Source organism: Bos javanicus, chromosome 1 (genome assembly GCF_032452875.1).
Source record: "Bos javanicus breed banteng chromosome 1, ARS-OSU_banteng_1.0, whole genome shotgun sequence".
Taxonomy (NCBI): Eukaryota; Metazoa; Chordata; class Mammalia; order Artiodactyla; family Bovidae; genus Bos; species Bos javanicus.
Window position 1 is genome coordinate 140,095,625 of NC_083868.1, and position 25,793 is coordinate 140,121,417.

Here is a 25,793-nt window from a genome sequence, read left to right on the forward strand (position 1 = left end):
AGTGTTTACACAGAGCACCCAGTTTCGCAGAATCTTCTACAAGCAGAGGGCCCTGCTGGCTGACATTTCCCTTCTTGGATTTAGGGGGATTAACCACACCTGTGATCTGGCTGCACAGGTAGGTGAAGATATCTTCATTTTTTCTCTCTCCATGGGTGAAAACACACTCTAACTAGCTTAAGTATATGATAGGCAACACAGAGGTTTTTGTCCTGTTGAGTTTAAATATTTTGTACAGAATAAATATAACATTCTTTACATTCTTCATAGAAATACATTTTAGTCCTGCTAATTCTGCAGCAGTAGGAAGGTTATTTTTGCTTATTAGGTTCTTCTGCAAAATATTTTGTAAAAAATATTTTTTATAACACTAAAAGTATATCGCCAACCTTCCTATGTAATTGCTATTCAAATTTTGATAACATTCCTATCTCTCTAAGTAAAGTTGAAATTTGTTTTTTTGTTTCCCACATGGTCGTCTTCATCCTCCGCAGAGTTTGGTGTCTGATTTTTTCATTTAATAGGCTATTATGATCATATTTCATGTTTATGGTCTTTAAAAATCATATGCCATGTTTTATTGAACCATTTTTCCATCACGGGGGATATTGTTTTTTGTAACTTATTTCCTACCACAAATTAACCTTTGTGAAACATTGCATCTGTTTAAGTTTGTTTATTGGACTGCAGTCCCAGAGGTGGTTGGGTGTCTTACTTCAAGGAATTGTGTTTCAACTGACTGTTAATGAGATAGCATTATTTGTTGTTATTTTTTAACTTAAGGGACTGTGTTTATCACAAAGAACAAGGGAGAGAAGTCTCCTGCAGGCTTCTGGATATTGTGATTTTGAAGAGATATATGTTGAACAGATACAGGTGAGTTATTTGAGGGTATACATTTGAAGGAATATATTTGAAGTGAGCTTACGTCTTTTCTTTCAGGGCTTTAATACAATCTCTAGTTATCATGCGGAAGGAACTGTCGCACCCGAGAAAGAAGTGATGGATTTTTCTTACAAATGAATCACATACTTCTGATTCTACAGCTCGCAGGCCTCCGGAGGCTCTGAAAACCATCTAGAAAGGTTGCGTGGGGGGGGTGGGGAGTGAGTACTAACAGGTATGGGTTTTGTTGTGGGGGATGAAATTTTAATAAATATAGATTCTGGTAATGGCTGTGCACCTCTGTAAGCATACTAAAAACCATGGAATTGTAACCTTAAAACAGTGACTGTGGTGGTGTGCTAACTTAATCCCAATAAAGCAATTTTAATAAAAGCTAGTGTGCTAAAATTGTCTCTAGGTTATTTCTCTTTCTAATTCAATCACAACAATAGCTTCCTCTCACCATGACCACAGTAACCACCACCAATCAAGAGTCACCTCCTGGACCACTGAATCTTCATCATCACCATCAGTACTATCAGCGTGAACACGGCTACTTCTAACCACCTCTGCTACTCCATGCTCCCTGAAAGCCATCACCACTCAGCACTGCCTCCACCTCATCACCAGCATCCCCACCTCCATCACCATCATGACCACCACCTCCATCACGGCCACCACGTCCATCACAAGCATCAAGACCATCACTACCAGCATTGCTCCCACGGGTCCCAACGTCACCACCACCTCCACCACCATCACCCAGTGCTGCCTTCATCTCTCCCACGCTCGCAGCCACTCTTACCACTGCCTCCACCATAAAGCACTGCTGCACCTCCAGTGCTCCCATTACCATTACCACTGGCATCCACATCACCACCAGCATCATTATGACCACCGTCGCCTCTGTCGCTAACTCAGAGCCAACATCACTGCCACTAGTTACCACCAGCCTCCCACCACCTCCTCCATCCATCATCTCTCTCACCTGTTGAGAATGTGATTTTCCCAACCAGTGTAATAAGTGAGATTATCTATCTATCTATCTACCTATCTATCACTGTTCATTGTCACAACAACCCCAAGAAGTATCATTCTCCTTCTTACAGAGGAAGAAACTAAAGGTCAAAGACATTAAAAAACATATTCCTCAAGGTAAATGCAGAGTTGGAATTCTAACCCAGGTTTTCCCAAGAGTTGTCTTTAATGTCCACCACTCAGCCCCAATAAACTCTCTCCTTTTTGCAAAGCTTGATAATTAGGTTTATAAAGTTACATGAAACAAAAAATTTAATCAAAGAAAAATTTAACGAATCACACAAAGAGAAACTATTATGTTTTCATGTGAAAAATAAGCAAAAATTATAACTATCGCAGACAAAGTTTAAGTTCTATTATTAATTTGTAGGCTAACTAGTCAGATTTACACTTAGGGATGTGTTAACCTTAAAGAAATCCTTGAAGGTTTATATTCATATTGAGAAACACGAGATGTCTTTTAAAAGTCCATAAATGCAGGAATTTTATACACTGTAATTGTATGTTTTAGGGGTTCTGATCAAAGTTCCAAAGTATTTTGAAAGTGACTCTCTGAGTTGTATGGCAACAAGCCATGGTGGGGTGAGGGCATGGGGTGAGGACCCAAAGAACTTCAATCCATTTGTCTGGTGGTAGGTTTCATATCTGGAGAAGGAAATGGCAACCCACTCCAGTACTCTTGTCTGGAAAATCCCATGGATGGAGGAGCCTGGTAGGCTATAGTCCATGGGGTCTCTAGGAGTCAGACACGACTGAGCAACTTCACTTTCATGCATTGGAGAAAGAAATGGCAACCCACTACAGTTTTCTTGCCTGGAGAATCCCAGGGATGGGGGAGCCTGGTGGACTACTGTCTATGCGGTCGCACAGAATTGGACAGGACTGAAGCGACTTAGCAACAGCAGCAGCAGGTTTCATATCATCCTAAGACAAGTTGGGTCATAATGTAATACCCCTTACTTTAAAAACTATTTGGATGATACTGAAACAGGACTTCCTGGAGCATGTGTCTACTTGGAATAAAGTGAGATGGTTGGCTGGCATGTGAAGAGAAGGCATTCAAATGGGAAGACACTTTTTAGGATACCCTTCTAGGGCTGTTAAATAGCCTCAAAGAAAAATTGAGTAAATGGGTCAAAAATAATTGTTTGTGTTCATGAAACTAAGCAAACAGAGTTACTGGTGGAATAGGAAGACAGTAGGGCTTCCCTTGGAGAAGGCGATGGCACCCCACTCCAGTACTCTTGCCTGGAAAATCCCATGGATGGAGGAGCCTAGTAGGCTGCAGTCCATGGGGTCACTAAGAGTTGGACACGACTAAGCGACTTCACTTTCACTTTTCACTTTCATGCATTGGAGAAGGAAATGGCAACCCACTCCAGTGTTCTTGCCTGAGAATCCCAGGGATGGGGGAGCCTGGTGGGCTGCCATCTATGGGGTCCCACAGAGTCGGACATGACTGAAGCGATGCAGCAGCAGCAGCAGGGCTTCCCTGGTAGCTCAGATGGTAAAGAATCTGCCTGCAATGTGAGAGATCTGGCTTCCATCCCTAGGTTGGGAACATCCCCTGGAGGAAGGCATCTGGCAACCCAGTCCAGTATTCTTTCCTGGAGAATCCCATGGACAGAGGAGCCTGGCGGGCTACAGTCCATAGGGTCACAAAAGAGTCAGATACTACTGAGTGACTAAGCACAGCACAGGAAGAAACATAGAAGAAAGAATCAGGTAGGGGTCCTGAAACACGTTTGAATCTGGGTTGCAAGATATTGGAGAAGACAGATTTCTAAGAAGCCACTTTGATCACACCCTCCTTCTCCCTCAACAGCAGTGCCTGCTGTTAAGTTCTGAGCCCCACGGCAGTGTTTCCAGACTAACATCCCCTGGATGTCCATTCCCCTTGGATCCTCAAGTGCTTAGGTAAGCATGGGGATCCCAGCTCTCTTACACTTTCCCATCTCATGAAAGTCCCCATCAAAGAATGCATTTCTTCCTTTTTCTACTGTCAAAACTTGACTCATCCCATGGCCAGCTCAACTTCTCACTCCTTGGGGAGCCTCCTGTGACTGCCTCCACCCAAGGAGTCCTCTCCATTCTCTGTCCTCCACTGGCACTCTCCCACCTACCATCAACATTGCATAAGGTGGCTCAGGTGGTAAAGAATCCTCTTGCAATGTGGGACACTCAGGTTTGATTCCTGGGTTGGGAAGATCCCTTGGAGAAGAAAATGGCAACCAACTCTACTATTCTTTCCTGGAGAATCCCATGGACAGAGGAGCCTGGTGGGCTACATTCCATGGGGTCACAAAGAGCTGGACACAACTAAGCAACTGACACTTTTCACTTCATCCACCATCAACTTGTAACCACAATGGTGTGATCACTCACCTAGAGCCAGACATCTTGGAGTGAAAAGTCAAGTGGGCCTTAGGAAAAATCACTATGAACAAAGCTAGATGGAATTCCAGCTAAGCTATTTCAAATCCTAAAAGATGATGCTTTTAAAGTACGGCACTCAATATGCTAGCAAATTTAGAAAACTCAGTGGTGGCCACAGGACTGGAAAAGGTCAGTTTTCATTCCAATTCCAAAGAAGGGCAATGCCAAAAAATGTTCAAACTACAACACAATTGCATTCATTTCATATGCTATCAAAGTTATTCTCAAAATTTGCCAAGCTAGGCTTCAACAGTATGTGAACTGAGAACTTCCAAATATTCAAGTTGGATTTAGAAAAGGCAGAGGAACCAGAGATCAAATTGCCAACATCCATTGGATGGTAGAAAAAGCAAGAGAATTCCAGAAAAACATCTCCTTCTGCTTCACTGACTACGCTAAAGTCTTTGACTGTGTATATCACAAAAAGCTGTGGAAAATTCTTATGAGATGGGAATATAAGACATCTTACCTGCCTCCTGTGAAACCTGCATGCAGGTCAAGAAGCAACAGTTAGGACCAGGCATGGAACAACAGACTGGTTGCAAATTGGGAAAGGAGTATGTCAAGGGTGTATATTGTCACCCTCCTTATTTAACTTGTATGCAGAGTTCAGCTCAGTTCAGTCACTCATTCGTGTCCAACTTTTTGTGACTCCATGGACTGCAGCATACCACGCCTCCCTGCCCATCACCAACTCCTGGAGTTTGCTCAGACTCATGTCCATCAAGATGGTGATGCCATCTAACCATCTCATCCTTGTCCCCTTCTCTTCCTGCCTTCAATCATTCCCAGCATCAGGGTCTTTTCCAATGAGTCAGCTCTTCATCAATACTTTGGTGGCCAAAGTATTGGAGCTTCAGCATCAGTCTTTCCAATGAATTATCAGGACTGATTTCCTTCAGTATGGACTGGTTGGATCTCCTTGCAGTCCAAGGGACTCTCAAGAGTCTTTTCCAACACCACAGTTCAAAAGCATCAGTTCATCAGCACTCAGGTTTCTTTATGGTCCAACTCTCACATCTATACATGACTACTGGAAAAACCATAGTTTTGACTAGACGGATATGTAGAGTACATTATGTGAAATGTTGAGCTGGATGAAGCATAAGCTGGAATTAAGATTGCTTGGAGAAAAACCAATAATCAATCTCAGATATGCAGATGACACTACCCTTATGGCAGAAAGTGAAGAGAAACTAAAGAGCCCCTTGATGGATGTGAAAGAGGAGAGTGAAAAGCTGGCTTAAAACTCAACATTCAAAAAACTAAGATCATGGCATCTGGTCCCATCACTTCATGGCAAACAGATGTGGAAACAATGGAAATAGTAACAGACTTTACTTTCTTGGGCTCCACAATCACTGTAGATGGTGACTGCAGCCATGAAATCAAAAGACACTTGCTCCTTAAGAAAAGCTATGAAAAACCTAGATAGCATATTAAAAAGCAGAGACATTCCTTTGCTGACAAAGGTCCCTATAGTCAAAGCTATGGTGTGCTGCAGTCCATGGGGTCACCAAGAGTCAGACATGACCGACTGACTGGACAAAAACAACCATCAGCTCAGCAGGAACTGACCACCTCCATCTCCTTTTATGGTCACCTGGAGCATATCAAGTATCTGGATTCCAAGAACTTGGCTGCAAGCACCAAGAGCACAAACATTCCTAAAAAAATATTTGAAATCTGATCCACTTCCCTGGCCACATTAGAAGTTCAACACAGTGGCCATTCTCAAAAAGTGTTATTGTAGATAAAGAGGAGACTGGTTCTGAGCATTTGTTGTTGTTCAGCTGCTCAGTCCTGTGACTCTTTGCAGCCCCATGGACCGCAGCATGCCAGGCTTCCCTGTCCTTCACCATCTCCCACAGTTTGCTCAAATTCATGTCCATCAAGTCGTTGATGCCATCCAACCATCTCATCCTCTGTCACCCCCTTCTCCTTCTACCCTCAATCTTTCCCAGCATTAGGGTCTTTCCCAATGAGTCAGCTCTTCACCATCAAGTGGCCAAAGTATTGAAACTTCAGCTTCAGCATCAGTCCTTCCAATGAAGATTCAGAGTTGATTTCCTTTAGGATGGACTGGTTGGATCACCTGAGCATTTATGAGGTCTAAAAAAGTGATGGGTAAGAATGACCTTAGGTGAAGGTTTATATCTTACTGAATATAAGTGAGTGGTGGGAACGAGGAGGGTATAAAGGCAGAGGAGGTGCTTAGACACCAGACCCATGACACAAAGGCCTGGGTCAGCCAGTTCAGAGGGAATTCTTAGGCAGTGTGTCCCAGTCTGGACACAAGGGTGCAAGTCGAGACCTGGCTTCCATGCTGATATGTGACATGGTGGCCAATCCATCAAGACGGGACAGCCAGGCAAGATTTGAAGGAATGTGAAAGTGTTAGTTGCTCAGTCATGTCCCACTCTTTGTGAATCCATGGACTGTAGCCCACCAGGCTCCTCTGTCCATGGAATCCTCCAGGCAAGAATACTGGAGTGGGGTGTCTTTTCCTTCTCCAGGGGATCTTCCCGACCCAGGGATTGAACCTGGGTCTCCCGCATCACAGGCAGATCATTTACCATCTGAGCAGGATTTGGAGGGGTCCATGTCATTTCCTAGGCCATATCAGGGAAGAAAATAGCTTCTGAAGAGCTAATTTATCTGGAAAATGTTGTCAATTTTTGTTTCCTGCTTAAAATAAGGATTCCAGAAGTGCTATTCACTTGTCAGCCAGCCGGTGGGTTACACAAGTTTATAAGGATCCTTGAAGGCAGGCCAGGGGATTTATAGCAAACCTCTCCTGGCAACCAGCCCTCTCAGTGGAAGACTTTAGAAAATAAGTGATTGGAACAAACAAACAAACAAACAACCTAAAGTGAAGGAGGGCTCCCTTCACCCCATAATCAAGAATTCAGGAATCTGAGTGTCTCTGCAAGCAGGAAGATGCTGCTATTTACAGATGGCTTTGACGTGTGAGTGTCCTGGCTTTATGTTGGCTCAAATCCCTTTGAATGCACTACAATTCCAAAAGAAGGTTGTAGCTGTCCACTGCTGTTTCTCTTGTGAGAACTCATTATTTTTCTGTGTTGAATTTTCCCCTTCCTTTCCTTCACCTTTGCATCAGGAACCATCCAGACCTCTTTTCATTTGTCTCATTTATCTGCCTTCTGTGGCACGCTCTCTCCCCTTCCAGCCTTGACAGTTTTTTTTTCCTCCTGTGGTCTCCCTAAACAGCCTTCTTTCATCTTTCCAGGAGCCCTTTCTCCAGCCTCCAAATCCCTCCCAACCCCCACTTCCTTTAAGAAACTGTCTCTTTTGATCTCCATGACAACAGGAGCCCTGTGTCAATTTATTCCTGTGGTTTGCAAGTGCCTGTATTTTACGTGTCCACCGGAATCAGCCTGCAAGCTGCCTGTGGCAGAGTTGCCGCTCCTTACAGAGATGGGAAAATCAGGGATGAGCAAACGCTCACAGCACCACCAGCATGGATGTGACGGATTAGAAGTGGCATCTCAGGTTCAGAAAACCACTGACCAGATCCTGTTTCCAGCACGCTCCCCTCCACCTGCTCACTGCTGGTGGGTGAGTGGACCATCCTGGATGTCAAGATTCAGCTTCTGGACTGGGGAGCCCGAGGCCTCCACTGCAGAATCCCGCACTTGGAATACTACATCAAGCCAGCATGTCGAGTGACTCAGTTGAAACATGATTGAAAACATTTCCTTCAGCTTCCTGCAGATTCACTTACAATGTTACCTGTCCTCATTTCCCTTTTATTACAGAGGTGGAGACAGTCTTTCATCTCCATGTGCTACCTCCAGTCCCTCTCATTGCTCCTCAATATAAACAGCATAAATTCCATAACTTGCTCAGTGAATGGATGCATTAAATGTAACCACCAGGAGCTGGCGTCTCTTCTGTACAAGGCACCGTGGGTAGGAGAGACGCACAGTGAATTGTGATTAAAAGGGAGAGTGACGCTGGCAGCACTGAAGGCTGGCACAGGGGGCTGTTGGCACAGAAGGGAAAAGTGAGAGGTGCCTTTTCCCAATGGGAGCAGGGGGATTCCCAAGAAGGGGGTAGTGCACCCGGCTGTGCCTGGTGAGGATACAAGAAATGACCCAGGGACGGAGGGTGGGGAACTTCAGGGAGGGGTCAGCAGGAATTTTGGGGGTTTGGGAGGAATGGTAGGAATGTGGGGAAGCTAGGGAAAAGCTGGGACCCCACCCAGACCTGCTGATGTCAGAAACACTTACTGCAAGGAGGTGGCTACTGGTCTGTGTGTTAACAAGCCCTCCTCAGGGTTCTGAGCATGCTCAAACCTGAGAACCACTGTTGTCATCACTAGAAAATCATGAAATGGTTTAGGACTGGCCTTGCTTGGAATGGACTATTCAGTTAAGAACCAACAGCTGTGCATTCCCCAGTTTTTTAGATCCCCAAGAACCCTCTTTTTGGTCTCTGCAGAACAGAAGGGAATGAATGCAATTAGGACTGTAAGCCTTTTGTGGTCTTAGGAGTCAGAAGGCAGCAAAGGGACTGCTTCTCAGGGCGGGCAGGATGGAGGGGGAATAGATGCTTCATTGGTCAGAGCCCTGCTGGGGCTCTGCTGGCCCCATCGACTGAGAGAGTATTCATTGTCTTCTACAAGGGATGTGTGAGGCCAGGCAGCTCCCCCTTCAATGTTACTGCTCACTGAGGAACAGGTAAAGAACAAGCGGCCACATGGTGTGAAATAAAAATTGGAGGTGCGATCTGACAATGAGACACCCTTTGGACAGCAAGGAGATCAAACCGGTCAATCCTAAAGGAAATCAACCCTGAACATTCATTGGAAGGACTGATGCTGAAGCTAAGCTCCAATACTTTGGCCACCTGATGTGAAAAACTGACTCATTGGAAAAGACCCTGAACCCGGGAAATATAGAAGGCAGGAGGAGAGGGGGATGACAGAGAATGAGATGGTTGGATGGTATCACTGACTCAATGGACACGAGTTTGAGCAAATTCCAGGAGATGGTAATGGACAGGGAAGCCTGGGGTGCGTCAGTCCATGGGGATGCAAAGAGTCGGACACAACTTAGCAAACAACAATTGAACAACAAAAACAACAGACAAAGGAGCTCCAGAAGTAACCATGAATGACTAAGTGTTTGAACTGTGTACCATCTGGAGAGGCCAAGAACTTTGCCTTGGAGCTGATGGTCACCGTAGGCTGGTCAGACTTGGCAGCCAAGGAGGAGATGGCAATCAAGGGTGTGGTTGGAACACAAATGCAGAATTTTAGAAACAGGTTTGGAGAATGTTGTGGGATGAACTTGAGGTTAACTACTGCACACCAGGACCTATTTATTCTATTTCTAAACTTAAGGGTGGTTCCATCTCATTCATTCATTCACATATGCATTCAGTCATCCCACCAACAAACAACTGTTGAGTAACTACTCTTGCTAGACCCCTCCTTTTTTTGAATTCTGCTGTCCTTTGCAAATCTCACTCTCTGGGAGCAACATAGAGTATTTCTCACCAGCAGGAGGAGAAGGGGATGACAGAGGATGAGATGGCTGGATGGCATCACTGACTCGATGGATGTGAGTCTGGGTGAACTCTGGGAGCTGGTGATGGACAGGGAGGCCTGGCGTGCTGCGATTCATGGGGTTGCAAAGAGTCGGACATGACTGAGTGACTGAACTGAACTGAACTGAACTAAGTTTATCCAGTGGTTTCTGCTGATGGTCTAACAGAGGAATTCACAGAACATGTGCAGACCAGGATCAGTTTGTATCTACCAGCTCTGATGTCTCCAGGAATAACCTCCACCTAACATCAGGGTCTCTAGATGCCCTGTATCCTTCCTAAGGGTCTATGTCGAACTCAGGCAGCTGCTGAGGAGGGGGCAATGGCCTCTGAAGCTCAGCAAAGCTAGAGAAGACTTCTGAGACATGAACTATGCCAGAAGGGTGATGGCTAAGTGTTCCAGAGTCTGGCAGTGGAGTCAGTCAGAGAGAACTGGCAGGGACAGGGGAGATGCCCTGAGTTCAGACCAGGGAGAGAATAAGGAGGACAATGTGGAAGTTTCTGTGGGGAAATGAAGGGCATAGCCAAGGCCCAGCCAGGAAAGAATTCATTTAGTGACTGACAGACATTGTATTTAAAAGCAGAGACATCACATTGCCAATGAAGGTTCATACAGTCAAGGCTATGGTTTCTCCAGTAGTAATGTATGGCTGTGAGAGTTGGACCATAAAGAAAGCTGACTACAGAATTGATACTTTCAAACTGTGGTGCTGGAGAAGACTCTTGAGAGTCCCTTGGACTGCAAGGAGATCAAACCAGTCAATCTTAAAGGAAATCAACCCTAAATATTCACTGGAAGGACTGATGCTGAAGCTGAAGCTCCAAAACTTTGGCCACTTGATGGTGAAGAGCTGACTCATTGGAAAAGACCCTGATGCTAGGAAAGATTGAGGGCAGGAGAAGGGGACAACAGAGGATGAGATGGTTGGATGGCATCATTGACTCAATGGACATAAGTTCGAGCAAACTCTGGGAGATGGTGAAAGACAGGGAAGCCTGGCATGCTATAGTCCATGGGGTTGCAAAGAGTTGGACATGACTGAGTGACTGAAAAACAGCCAAAAAAAAATTATTAGAAAGGACTGTGCTGTCCAGAGCATCAGAGGGGCCAGCATCCAGGGTAGAGCAAAAATCAGGGTTGTTATTCAAAGGACCAGCATGCATATCCTAAAATGCTCTTCTGGCCTTCATCCTTCATGGCCGTCAAGGCAGCACAGAGTGATGATTACAGATAAGGCTTCAATGTGCTGTTGTTTATCTGTCTATGACATAATGAAAAGGAGACACAGATTGGACCTAATGAAAGGGTTCAAGCTTCAGCAATGACAAATCAAGTTACTTGTTCAAGATCATTTCTACTAAATGTGGAGATGGGAATAATATCTAATTGTTTTGAAGTCTAATCCAGTACATTTTATGCTGCATCAGAATATTCTTATTATCTGTAATTTACCTGCCATAGATACATTTAACCTAATGCTAATCTTATTTTATATATAATGTAATAAAATCCTGTCCAGTTATATTTTTACATATGCTCTTTATTTTCACATGCATGCAAGTTGCTTCAGTCGTGTCCAACTCTTCGTGATTCATGGACTGTAGCCTGCCAGGCTCCTCTGTCCACAGGATTCTGCAGGTAGGAATACTGGAATGGGTTGCCATTTCCTACTCCAGGGGATCTTCTCAACCTAGGGATTGAACCTGTGTCTCCTGCACTGGCAGGTGGGTTCTTTACCACTAGCAGCACCTGGGAAGCCTTATTTTTACTGCAAATATTAAATATTCACACATGTATGATGCCAAGGTCTCATTGGTAACATGCCTAGGGTACTCAACAGACAATCAAATAAATTTTAATATTATCCTGTTATAAGCAATTTTTACCTTAATGTCCAAACTTTGGAAGCCAATCCACTTGTAAAATGTGATGCTGATATAAATAAAGACCTGTGATCAGTCACCAGTCAATATCCAAAATTCTCTTTTGATTCTAACCTTGATGTTCCTATTTACTACTCTTAATTGCATTTCTGATAATACATTCCAACAATCAATGCACAAATATCACCCTTACCTCCAAGTTTATTGTGACCTAACAGTCAGTAACTTGTTTATGAGCTAACTGTTCTGAAACGGAACAAGGAAAGTGTCTGTCCTTAGGTCTCTTGTACTATGCCAGGTTCATCCAGGCTCCAAGTGAAACCTTCAGAAGACATCATCTGAAACGACTGCCAGCTGATGAATGGAGTTGGCCCTGATCTGAGCCCCTGGTTCAAGTTCAGCTGATGTCCTGTCAGGGCAAATGAGCCGAGAGGGCTGGCCTTTTCACTGGGATTGGACAGAGACAAGCCTCCTGGGTTGTGAATCAGCCAACCTGTCTTCCCAGCATGCTCAGGTGTGGGCTGGTATCCCACACTCTTGGCGGCTCAGCAGCCTTTGTGAAGCTGGCCAGCATCTGCTCACTGCCCTTTGAGGCTGGGCACTAAGAGGATCGCCTGCTTAGGCTGGGAGGCCAGCCAGGACCCTTGGGGCAGGCAGGTTGGCAGCTCTGTTTTGGGGTAGAGAATTGGAGTTCTAGGAAAAGACCAATCACATGGCTAAACCAAGAGGGCTGATCCAGTGGGGAGGTGGGGAGAGGAACAGAGTATACCCCAAATAAAGCAAATAAGCAACGAGTAGTTTTGTGAAGGGCATCTGTATATTTTATACATGTGCAAAAAAGTAAGATGTTAACTTAGTCATGTAGGGCTTTTTAGGGCATCCAGTTTTCCAAAGGAAAGGGACCCGCTCCTGACATGCAGATTTTAACGTGAAGGTGAACAATGAGAAGTCCATGTGTTTACTTAACAAATATTTACTGTGCTGCTACTGGAAACATAAAGAACAACAAAACATGCCCTCTCCCCTCACAGAGCCTATGGTCTAGTTAATTGTAAGAGATTGAGAGAATAGCCCTATGTTATGCAGATGATCAAGACATTTTGAAATCGGTTTGGATTTTTCTTCTCTCATTATAGGGGAAGAGGTTAAACTTATCAATATGAGAAGGGCTAACAATTCCTTAAATATTTGTCAGGCATGTTGGTCATTGGGATTTTTAATAAAAATGCTGAAAATCCAACTCTAGAACCAATTGATTACTTCATAAAAGAAATGCAAATTTTGTAATTTTTCACAGCCTAAGGAGAGAGTTAAAAATTAAAGTGAGGGCTTAAAAATTAAGTAAAACTAATTCCAAGGCAGCTCTTGAATTTCCTCTGACTGCGGAAGCAAGGAGGTCGACTTAATGCCCAGTTATGTGGAGGTTAATTTTACAATCTGGAAAGAAAGTGGTAGTAGGTAAAAGTGGACGGGTTACTTCATTTCCTTTAACTTTGCTCGGGCTAGTCACATTTATAGCATGAGGCTGGAAGGTGCTGAAAGGTTTGTTGAACCTTTCCAGGCACAAGCACAATCTTGGCATTTTACATACATTAGCACATCTATTGCTTATAAGCCCAGCCAGCAAAGTCAGATAGCCAAGAGAGGGGTGGGGGGTGGGGGGGTTGGAGGGGCTCCATTGGACAGTCAGGAGCCCTCAGATCTTGGGAAATTCCCTGCCACTTTGGCTATGTGCTCAGTCACTCAGTTGTATCTGACTCTTTGTGACCCCATGGACGGTAGCTCACCAGGCTCCTCTGTCCATGGGATTCTCTAGGCAAGAATACTGGAGTGGGTTGCCATTTCTTTCTCCAGGGGATCTTCCTGACCCAGGGATCGAATGGGTGTCTCTTGCATCTCCTGCATTGGCAGGCAGATTCTTTACTGCTGCACTGGATGTAGAAGTCAAGTGGCATCTGCTGTTTATTATAGCGCTGCTATGAAGGTCATTGGCAATAAGGCAATTTTGTTCTTAAATGACAAACTAAGCCATTTCCCCCTGGAAGAGTTCATCTCTGAAATATAGACTAGGTTGTAATGATGCCTTGATTTGTTGGAATTAGGGAGATAAGGCACTCTATAGAGTTAAAAGTATTTTTCAGATTGTTGCTGTTGTTTGGTCGCTAAGTTGTATCCAACTCTTTGCAACCCCATGGAGGCTGGAGCCTGGCAGGCTCCTCTGTCCATGGGATTTTCTTCATCTTCCATCATACAGACAAGTTCTTGGGCATCTTCCTGTGTGCTTACCGTTGACCTTCAGGAGGTTTAATGTCTAAACTGGATATATTCCTCCCTAAAGCCTAGAGCTGTTCTTTCCTCTGAGGAACTAGCACATCTTCAGCTAATACAATGTCTCTCTTTTTCTTTCCTTCCTTCTTTCTCCTCCTTTCCAGTTAGCCTCTTTTATTAAGATTTTTTTTTTCTTTTTTGATGTGGACCATTTTTAAAGTCTTTTTAAAATTTCTTACTATGTTGTTTCTGTTTTTTAAGCTTTGGTTTTTTGCCTGTGCAGCATATGGGATCTCAGCTCCCTGAGCAGCAATTGAACCAGTAGGTACCCCCTGCATTGGAAGGTGAAGTCTTAACCACAGGACTGCCAGGGGAAGTCCCTCCTATCAGCCTCTTTACACAAAATGTAAATCTGGAGCTTTGATACCATAAAATCAAGGCTTATTTTATGCAACACACGGTACTTTGGATCACTTAGTATCGCCTACAGTTAGATTGAATTGGTGACACACTTGCATGACACAATCAGGCCAGTGTGAAATGACAGCTCCGCGGGCAGCCCCTCCTCCACTCAGTGGTTCAATCACCACGTCTCTGTCTGCAGCCCACCACCCTGGACTAAATCAAGGTTCCATGAATAGGACAGTGCGGCTGGTTTCGTCTAATGCAGGCAAGGCCTCCTTTCAAAAGCCCACAACTCGTTCATTCTTTTGACATTCAGAAGACATTTAACTGCAATCTACTGACTTTTCCTGCTGCTTCTCTATAGAGACAGAAGGGATACAATACCTTTTTAAGCCTCTGAAGTTTCTATTTTTAGTTATAAGAGCTCTGGGGACAGACACTTCTCTCCTGCAGGACAGAGAAAGCTCTAGGGCCCGCTGTAATAGCTGGTCTTTTCAGTGGCAAAATGCAAGAGAATGCGGCGGGCTGGTGGGGGAAAGTTCCCAAGCTTGAACGCAAGACAGAGTGAGTCAGCATTCGCTTTGCAGCAGGGCCGGGCTGTGTGGGGGGCTGGGGCCTGCTGAGTGCCTTTCATCACAAGGCGAGTGATGCTCACGGCTGGCGGATGTCCTCACAAAGACCCTCGGCCCCCTCCCACCCGGCTCGGCCTGCCCTGTCTGAGCAGTTGAACAGACAGCGTGCTGCCCACAGGGATGACAGCTCAGGGGCCAAGCCTGTAAAAAGCCCACACAAAGGGGCTGGCCCCACTGATGTGTGTTTACATCCAAGGTGGTGTCCATCCCAGCCTGAAAATCCTTTATTAGTAGTAGTGGTATAGAGGCTAGTCATTTGATGAAACAGCTGATGCTAGAAGAAAAGAAAAAGAAACACAGCAAGAGGTGCAATGGATGAGGTTTTTCAGGGGGACGAGAGGTGTGTGGGTTAAAGACCTCACTGCGGCTCTTACCTTCGCTAAGGGAGAACACAGGCAAGAGGGTGAGGAAAGCGGGAAGAAGCAAACGAGAAAAGTGCAAAGTGCAACACCAGAAACCAGAAGCGGAAAAGGAAGTGCGGCTTTGCAGACTTTCTGACCCAGCCACGGCATTCTAGATAAAGTGGAATCGGAAGGAAGGTGGTCAGCTCCAAGGTCACACAGAGGGCGTGACTAATTAACCAAGCCGATTCATCCACCCCCTCAATGACTGTAGGCTCCCAGGGGCAGCGCTGCCAGCATGCTAGTTTGTGATGAGTTCAGGCCAGAATCTCGGTCAACGCTGCTTCCTTCAATGAGAGTTTGGCTGTGAAAACTATGTATGCCGGAGGAAGCAGCATGCCGAGTGGTGTGGTTGTTTGCACTGTGGCCCAGACTTTCCGTCCCAGCAAGTGGCCCAGACTTTCTGTCCCAGCAGCTGGCAATGAGCTCACTGGCAGGCAGTCGATATCTGCTGGCCATGCCGGGGCACCACTGCCTCAGCCAGCAGCTGGCCCAGCGCTCCCCTCCCTGGGCATGCTCGAGGCCACCGCCAGCTAGGGGCACAACCAGGACTGCTCTCCTCTTTGCCACGTGGCAAACTGTCTACCACACAGTCTGTGATTTGGCATTTAGGAAGAGGAATTAGGAAATGTTTCCACGGGGATGAATTTCATGAGTGTGGTCATGCCTGTTTTCGATTTGCATGAAGACCAGCACTCAGGATCCAATCATGATTCAGAGACTGAAAACATGGTCCAATAACTACAATCTGTAGATACAGAATCTGCCATAAATACAAAGATTGGATTTTAGTAAAAAAGGTATCTAGTCTAACTTTGCAAAACAAAAGTTTCCTACATGTGAGTGAATCACTTGCTGTACACCGGAAATGAACAGAACATTATAAATCAACTATGCGTGCCTGCTCATTGCTTCAGGCGTGTCTGACTCTTTGTGACCCCATGGACTGTAGCCCACCAGGCTCCTCTGTCCATGGGATTCTCCAGGCAAAAATACTGGAGTGGGTTGCCATACCCTCCTCCAGGGGATCTTTCCAATCCAGGGATCGAACCCATGTCTTCTACATCACAAGTGGATTCTTTACTGCTGGGCCACTGGGGAAGCCCAGGAAATCAACCATACTCCAGTATAAAATAAAAGTTAAAAAAGTGTGCATGCCTTGGCCTCATAATACTTAATGTGAGTGAAGGCTCCCCACCCCACCCCCACGGAGAAAGTGCCAGGAGGATGCGTGCTCGCTGGGTTTACCTTCCAGGTGACCCTGATGCTCTGGGAAGAGATGGGCTCCAGGTGGACTTCCTGAGGTGGGCCGTCAGGAGCTGGAAAGACCAAAACCCACAGGTCAGTTAGAGATGGGTTCCAGTGTGGACTGAAACCCATGTAACAGGACTCAGGGCCAGAAGAAGCGCCACAGCAGCTTTCGTGGGAAAATCAATTTTGCTGAATCACTGTGCACAACATTCACCCTGTGCTCACTCACTTCTAGAAAAAGTGAATTTTGACACACATCTTTGTATTCTTTCTCACCTTGTCTTTGACAACTTGATGAATAAACCATACGTTAATACACTAGTAAAACAGAAAGTGGTGAAACATTTCTTTGATCAAAGTCTATAGTGGCTACGAAGATCCCTCTGGTTCTTTTGGAGACTCTGTTTAGTGATGTGCATTGGAGCACCTCAGGAGACTCAAACTACCTGGGGAGGGAGAAAAAGGATTCTTCTGCCTCTGATTCTCTTTGATGGTTTTAGTTCTCCACTCTTTCCAAGAGAAAACTTACTAACCTGGGGCAGTAGCCACAGAGGGCAGTTTGGAGTGAAAGAAAAAAAAAAAAGCATGCAATCCACACCAACTTATATCCAGTGGTTATAGGGGTGCCAATCGCCTGCCATGCACAGTCGATCACTCTGTACTAGGAATCTACCCTGCATTACATACACAGTGCAAAGCTTAGAGGAGACGGCCTTGTCCAGCAGGAGTTTGCAGTCTGATCAGAACAATGGGCTGAGCACACGGAAGCTATTATAACACAGCACATACTCAAGTGTCTTCAGAGAAGTGGAAGCAAAAGGGAACCCAGAGGTCAGCAGGGAGAGACCCCACTGGGTGACCACATATTGTTGGGAAGATAGCTCTACAACCACTGCTGAGCTGTGAATGGGCCATTTCTGTGGATGTGGAGATGCCAGTTTGCAGAAAAGTGAGGAGCACTGGGAGATGAGAAATCAAAAATAGGGAACAGAAACAAGACTGAAGGTTTGGAAAGAAGAGGAAGGGGAAAGAATAAAGTCAATTTAGCGGAAACGTGTTTTCCATTTAACCGAGAAAGAAGTTTTGAGTGATGTCACAATGCAGCCGCTAAGTTGATGGGCACTGGAATCTTTCTGCCTGAGTTCAAATTCTGGCTCCCTTGCTTAGTAACTTGGAGGTGTTTTGCGGGTGACAGTTTTTCTGCACCTCGGTTTCCTTCTCCATATAATGGGATGATAGAATGTATGTCTGGGTTATGATGCTTAGAACATACAAGGAGTAACGATGATTATTCTCACTGAGTGTTTTTATGGAGCACAGCAAAGGAGAAATTCAAATCGCAAAAAGGAAAGGTATACTTGAAAGAACAAGGTCCCAGGAGATTAGCAAGAGGACAGAGCAAGAGGGGAGGTGTTGGAGAGAGGGGGGCATAAGGCAAGCACCTCTGGGATGAGAGGAGGAGAACCCAGTGGGCAGGGAAGCAGGGTGAGTGAACACCCAGCTATACTTGCTCCTTGAAGAAAGTAGGTTCAAATCCGATTGTCTCTCTTCTCACCAAAATCATAAGGTACAAAGTCAGGGGAAGAGTGGTGGGTGCCAGGAACGCAATAGAGGCTTGGACTGTTGCAGTAGCCTGTGGAAAAGGGTGTACCCGGTGCCTGAGAGCACTGACCCACCAGTAGGGGCAATTTCACTGATGAGGATAATGTGCAATGGAACTGTCACACCCTGTCTCAACTGAGGCTTTATGAGACCACTGATGCATGCAGGAGAAATGCCACTGGGGGAACTGGGAATAAACAGTGGCAACAAGTGGGAAGAAGTGGGTGCTGGGATTGTTACTAAGTTCCCTGGTGGTTCAGACAGTAAAGAATCTGCCTGCAGTGCAGGAGACTCAGGAGTTCAATTCAACTGAATGCAGGTTCAATCACTGGGAGAAGGAAACAGCAACCCACTCCAGTATTCTTGCTTGGGAAGTTCCATGGACAGAGGAGCCTGGTGGGCTACAATCCATGGGGTTGCAAAAAGAGTCGGACACTACTGAACGACTAACACTTTCTTTTTCACTTTCATTCCACAGTTGGAGATGGCAGGAATGGGGGAGAATGTTAACCCAAGGGGGCGAAGAAAGGAAGCCAGTTTTCCAGGAAAGATGCTTCATTGCACGTTAGGAATATATATGTGAAGAGAAGAGGGGCTATTGTACGGAGGTGTCTGCTCAGCAGCTGGAAACATTTACAAGAAACCGGTAGACAGTTGGGCCTGCAGGCTGCTCCCTTCTGCTCGGAAGCTCTCCCAGGAATCTACTCACCAGGTCTCTGACCTCACTAGGGACACAGCCTCTGTCCCTGAACCACCCCCTCCAGCCCAGCAACGATGCCTGGCACCAGCTTTCCATTCTGTTCCTACACATTAGTTCTGGTCTTCACTTTACCTCTTTAAAGGAGACATGGCAGCCTTCAGAGCTTCAGACTTTTCGTCCCTCACATTAACTTTGCACATCTGTGTCCTGCCTTTCTCTGCAGTTTCCATGCACCCTCACTTCGCTGCACCCCGCGTCCCAGCCACGTCCACCTTTGCAGGGGAAACCTAAACACGACTGCCCCCCCCCTCCCCGGGGCAGGTCGGAGCCGCCTTTTCCCTCCACCAGTTTCCTACCTGGGCCTACGAGCACTCCTCTGGCTTGGGAACCTGTCACAGCAGGCTCGGGCATGCATCTGCATATCAGTCTTTCCCTCTTTTCCTAACAGACTCAATCAAAGCTGTGTGGTCTTAGGAACCAAGTCTAGAGTGAGTCCTTGCTTTGATCAGTGCAGCGCTGTGTGGATGCTGAAACCCAGAGCACTCCTCTCTCTCCCTAGCAGGTCACGGGGACAGTGAGTTTTCTGGGGGTCCTGCAGCCTCTTGGATTTATTGATTCTTCAGTGCAAAGACAATGCTAATGCTGAAGCTAATTTCTATACTCAGGGTGAGGGGCTTCCCATGTTGCACTAGTAGTAAAGAAAACCAGCCCTTTCTGCAGGAATATGTCCATATCAGATGCAATGAAAGCACATCGAAGAGATTTCTCTTAAACATGGAGAAGTTCTGTGATCAGCGAGAAGTACGTGGTGCATGCATAAAAATCCTTGAAAAAATTATTTTGAGGTCTGATGGCTACACTGAGGCTTGATTATTTTAATTTAATTTTGCAAAGTCAGACTGAACAAGGCGCCTGCTGGTTAGGAATCCGAGGTGGTGCATAGTACCTCCCATTCTGGATTCTTTGTCCTTTGTTGTAGCCTTTTCAAGGGGTTGGCTGGCAATAGTCAGCTGTCATTTTCTTGTTGAGATATATTCATAATCAAAAACAAAGTCACTAGGAGAGTGTTTAAAAATGCTCTTGATTCTATCAGAAAACATTAAGTGTGAACATGGGGCATTTTGCTTTTTCAGTCTGGTCTTGCATTTTAAGAAGTTCCCCTGTGAAGTGGTCTGGGGACATGGGATAATCCCTGTATCCAGGACAGACCTGACATTGTGGGTTTTTTTTTTTTTTTTTTGGTTCCATAACATAGAATGTGGGATCTTACTTCCCCGACTGGGGATGGAACCCACATCCCCTGCTTTGGAAGCATGGAGTCTTAACCACTGGACCACCAGGGAAGTTTCGCGTGTGTGTGTATGTATGCTCGGTCTCTTGCCAGGCTCCTCTGTCCATGGGATTCTCCAGGAAAGAATACTGGAGTGGGTGGCCATTTCCTCCTCCATGGGGTCTTCCTGACCCAGGGACCAAACCTCCATCTCTTTCACATCTCCTGCATTGGCAGCCAGGTTCTTTACCACTTGCATCAACCGGGAAGCCTGAAGTCCCAGAGACCTGACAGTTTATAAGAATACAAAGCTTTTTTGGCTTAGTCTATCAAGACTTCTGTGGTTTGTTAGTAATTTATTTATTAGTCTGCTTAGTCTCTGACATGAAAGGATTCAGATCTCTCCTCTCTTAAAATACAGTCATAGTATCTATGTTAAAGGCAGAGACTGAAAGAATTTTACACACATTAGAGCTTTGCCCAATATAATTAGGAAGAGCTTTTGTTTGGGTGCTGAATTTTCTACTTTAAGTTTCTAAAACATTCTAAGACAAGCACTGTAAAAATGACATAAAAAATGATGCTGGAGAAGAAAATGGCAACCCACTCCAGTATTCTTGCCTGGGAAATCCCACAGACAGAGGAGCCTGGTGGCCTACAGTCCATGGGGTCACAAAAGAGTCAAACAAGACTGAGTGACTAAACAACAAATAAATCAACTATGCTTCAATAAAATACAATTTTAAAAAATGATATAAAAAATTAGTCTGCTTCCAGAATTTTAGTGCTTTCCTTACAATGCCTAAGCTGTAATTTTTTTTTTTCATGGATCCTCATCTCATTGCAAAAGGACAATTTCATAAAATTAGAATCCAAGGCAGACTGAATTCCCAATGCTGACATGATTGAAGACTAACCATTAGGTATCCACTGCTTTAACTAAATTTGAAAATTGTGTTGACATTTAACATTTAAGAATTTATTTAACAGTCTTGAATTGAAATTGCACTAAAACTAGAAAGGATAATTTTTTATTCTGTTTTTTTAAACCAGAATATTTACCTTATTCCTACAGGAAGAGCAGGCTAGAGGTAAGAATTACTGATGAATGTGATTTTCCGAAATATATAGTTGCTGCATTTTTTTAATAGAAACTGAAACTATTCAATTTGTAAAAGAGTAATAAATGAGGACTATATTTACAGTTCCTAATGTTTATTCTAGGCAAGACTATGTCCTGCCTGCATGCTTAGTCCTGTCTGACTTGTGACTCCATGGACTGTAGCCCTCCAGGCTCCTTTGTCCATGGGATTTCTCAGGCAAAAATACTAGAGCGGATTGCCAATTCCTTTTCCAAGGGGTCTTCCCAACCCAGGGATTGAACCTGTGTTGCTGGTATCTCCTGCATTGCAGGAGGATTCTTTACTGCTGAGCCACAGGTAAAGCCCATGACAAGTGCAAATTTCTGTGAAAAATGATAATTCTTTACCACTAGCGCCACCTAGGAAGCCCACTAATTCCGTTTGGCTGAAAATACAAGGTGGGCAGGCCCTTCCTAACTGTCAAACCCATGGTGGCCCCCGGTCATCTCCGGTCTGGACGTCAGTTTTTGGTCCTTCCCACAAAGGCAGGACAAGCTGATTTGTTCATTGTTGTGTCTTGGACGCCCAGAACAGCACGTGGCACATAATACATGCTGAATGAATAATAATTTAAAGGAGTAAGCTATTTATTTGATAAATAGTCACTAAATGAATTCATCCTCTCCCCATTTAGGTATCAACTGTTCTTCAATTTATTTGGTTCTAACTAAATTCTGTCTTGGTCTCCTATGCCCAGCAAAGAATGTTCTTTCTGCTCACCCAGGCTACTTCTCTTTTTTTTGGCCATACCAGGCAGCTTGAAGGATCTTAGTTCCTCTGCCAGGGATTGAACCTGTGCCCTGGAAATGAGTGTCCTTTCCTAACCTCTTGATGCCAGGGAATTCCCCAGGCCCCTTCTGTCAGAGATGAGCATGTTGTTGTAGACTCTGTCATCGTGTCTCAGTCCTTCTTTGCCCATTTTTACACCCTGGTCTCTGCCCAATTTTGGACCTGGCACATGGTAGACCCTTGGCAAATTCTCCAATGAAGAACCAGAGATAGAAGTTCAGGAGTGCCTCTCACCGGGTGACTCAGCCCAGCCCCATAAGCAAATAAGACCCAAGCCTCTGGATGAAGCCAGGAGACAGCTACGTGGAGAAGAAAGTAATTTGACAGCAGAGGGGAGGCACTGCACTAGAGCATGACACTTGACCTGCTTTTCAAGGGAGAGGACAGAAGAGGAGGCATAGACCTCAGGGGGCTCCAGACTCGGGCAGGAGCAGCTCACACGAGGAGGCGGTGGCAGGAAGGGAGGGTCATCACTGCTCGGGCCACAAGAAGCCTGGTGTAGTTTCAAGGTAGTAATGGGGTAGGGGAGACCTGGGCCTACACCTTACGGGCTCCTTTCCTCAGCAAGTGGGTGATGAGAGGCAGCCTTGGGTGCCCTAGACTTGGGCACGTGCATGCATGCTAAGTTGATTCAGTTGTGTCTGACTCTTTGTGACCCTATGAACTGGAGCCCGCCAAGCTCCTCTGTCCATGGGATTCTCCAGGCAAGGAAACTAGAGTGGGTTGCCATGCCCTCCTCCAGGAGATCTTCCCCATGCAAGAATCGAACCTGCATCTCTGGTGTCTAACCTGTGTCTCTTGGATTGACAGGCAGATTCTTTACCACTAGCGCCACCTGGGAACCCCTTGGGCACTGCATCACCATAAAAAATGAGTGGGTCTATGGCTTCTAGAAGCTTCCATCTGGGGATTCTCACTGCTTAAGTGATGAACTCATTTCTTTAGGGAAAGACGGCTGTAGGGCTGGAAAAGATTCTCTCAAGATGGCTGCGGCTTCCGAAAGAGGTGCCTTTGGGGATCCTCCCGGAGGTGGCAGGGACAAGCTCTATCACCCCAAGCAGAGCTGGAGAGGGGGCTTTGGTTAGGAGAATGCCCTCCTTTCTACGTGAGTCACACATAAGAAAATGGCTCTCTGATTTCAGTCATGCAAACCTATGCAGCAAGACAAGGCAAGTTCTGGTTTGCAGCTTTTCTTTGCTCATGCCTGACCTTCCCTCACATTCTCCCTTAGCTAGTTTGAAGAGAGAATGATGAGTTGTGGGGCTGCCTGGTGAAACCCCAACTGTCAGCTCAGGAGCCAAAGCAGGGGGTGGGGCTCTGTGTCCATCTGTCTGCAGAGATGCCTGAGTTGGCTGCACACACGTGACCGGTGACCAGGAGTAGCTGTTCATCTGACCTCCTTGGCTGGAGAGAGAGAAGCACTGCCATGGCAACGGCCAGCTACAGGGAGATCACAGAGGAGACAGCAGAAAAAAAGCCACATCACCTGCATCGGTCATGGCGATGGGGAAAAAGGTGCAAAATGCACCATTGGAAACCATCCCTGCCTTGAGAAGGCCGTGGAGGTGGGCAGAGTCAGAAAAGTGGCTCAAAGGAAGGAGAAGGCTCAGCCCTGATCCAAAGCTTTCATTTTGGGGGTGACTTATTCTCCCTAAATCCCCAGCATGATGAAATTCCAGGAAGTGAGTGTGTTGTTTACATCAATATTTAAATAAGATTCTATTTTTGTAGGAGCTTATTAACACTCATTTCCTACTTATTTTAGAACCATGCAAAGTACTTTCAGAAATCAGGGTTTTTTCCAATTACCCAACATGTTTGTGGTGAGGAGTAGAAAGACATCATTAAGTGAATCTTGCAGATGAGAAATCACGCAGAGAGAGTTTCCAAGCATTAGAAGTGGCTCGCCCTCAGACTAAAGCACAAAGCTATCCTGTCTCCCACCCTTGAAAATGATGTTTCAAGAACTGATGTATTCCAGAGTTGAAAAATGAATATATAGGTGCAGTTCAGGAAAAACAATAAATGTTAACCTGTTTCCTTGAGGACAATGTTGACTGTGCATAACAAAGGAGTTAGATTTTGGCATTTGCTTTCATCCAGCAATCCTACTTCTTGGAATTTAACACGAAACATATTGTTGGAAATGGCAAAAGATATATCACAGGATATATCATATCATGCTCATCATAGTAGTGTTTATGATAATGAAAACTTGAAGAGAAATGCAAATCAAAGCTACAATGAGATGTTACTTCATACCAGTCAGAATGGCCTCAAGATGTCTACAAATAATAAATGTTGGAGAGGGTGTGGAGTAAAGAGAACCCTCCTACACTGTTGGTGGGAATGTAAGTTGATGCAGACACTATGGAAAGCGGTAGGGTTGTCGCTTACAAAACTAAAGAATAGAGTTGCCATATGATCCAGAATCCTCCTCACTCCTGGAAATATATCTGGAAAAGATTAAAACTCTAATTTGAAAAGATACACGCACCCCAGTGACCATAGCAGCACTATTTACAATAGCCAAGACATGGAAGCAACCAAAATGTCCATCAACAGAGGAATGGATAAAGAAGAGGTGTTGCATATACAAATGGGATATTAGTCAGCCATAAAAAGGAAGAAAACAATGCCATTTACAGCACCATGGATGGACCTAGAGATTATTATACCAAGTGAAGTAAGTCAGACAGAGACAGATATTGCTTATATGTGGAATCTAAACATGATACAGATTAACTTATTTACCAACAGAAACAAGCTCACAGACATAGAAAAAAACTTACAGTTACAAAAAGGAGGAGAGGAGGGGAGGTAAATTATGAGTTTGGGGTTCACAGATACATACTACTATGTGTAAAATAGCCAAACAATAAAGACCTACTATATAGCATAGGAAATTATTCTCAATATCTTGTCATAAACTATAATGGAAATGAATATATATGTATATATGCCTATATGTAACTGAATCAATTTGTTGTTCACTTGAAATCAGCACAATGTTATACATCAACTGTACTTCAATTAAAGAAAATAACGGACATACAAGAAATGGTGGATGGCAGGATTACAAATTTTAGGAAGTCTTTAAGAGATATAGATGAATGATGTCTATTCAAAGTGCAATTAGTGAGGGTAACAGAGAAGTGAGCCTTCACTGGTGGCTCAGTGGTAAAGAACCCGTTTGCAATGCAGGAGACACTGCTTTGATCCCTGGGTTGGGAAGATCCCCTAGAGAAAGAAATGGCAACCCACTCCAGTATTCTTGCCTGGGAAACCCCATAGACAGAGGAGGCTGGCAGGCTATAGTCCATGGAGTCTCAAAGAGTCACACAGTACTTAGCGACTAAACAATGATGACAAAACAGAGAAGGAACAGAGTCAAGAACAACTGCAGCTGGAAGATGCAGCGACCTCTTGTGGAAGCTTCATCATTTGGCTATGATCTCCTTAATCTTGGAGATGGAAAACAAAGGTCTGCTCAAGCTTCCACTTTCCCTGCAGCAG

General features: G+C 45.0%; 1 protein-coding gene across 1 annotated transcript in view; it reads right to left on the reverse strand.

Moving 5' to 3' along the window:
• The window catches only part of DSCAM (DS cell adhesion molecule), a 696,196-nt gene that overhangs the window by 119,470 nt on the left and 550,933 nt on the right, over nt 1-25,793 (reverse strand). Inside the window, exon 16 of the mRNA XM_061425997.1 lies at nt 16,772-16,842. Within this exon, the coding sequence (XP_061281981.1) occupies nt 16,772-16,842 (71 nt within the window). The remainder of the gene's footprint in view (nt 1-16,771; nt 16,843-25,793) is intronic.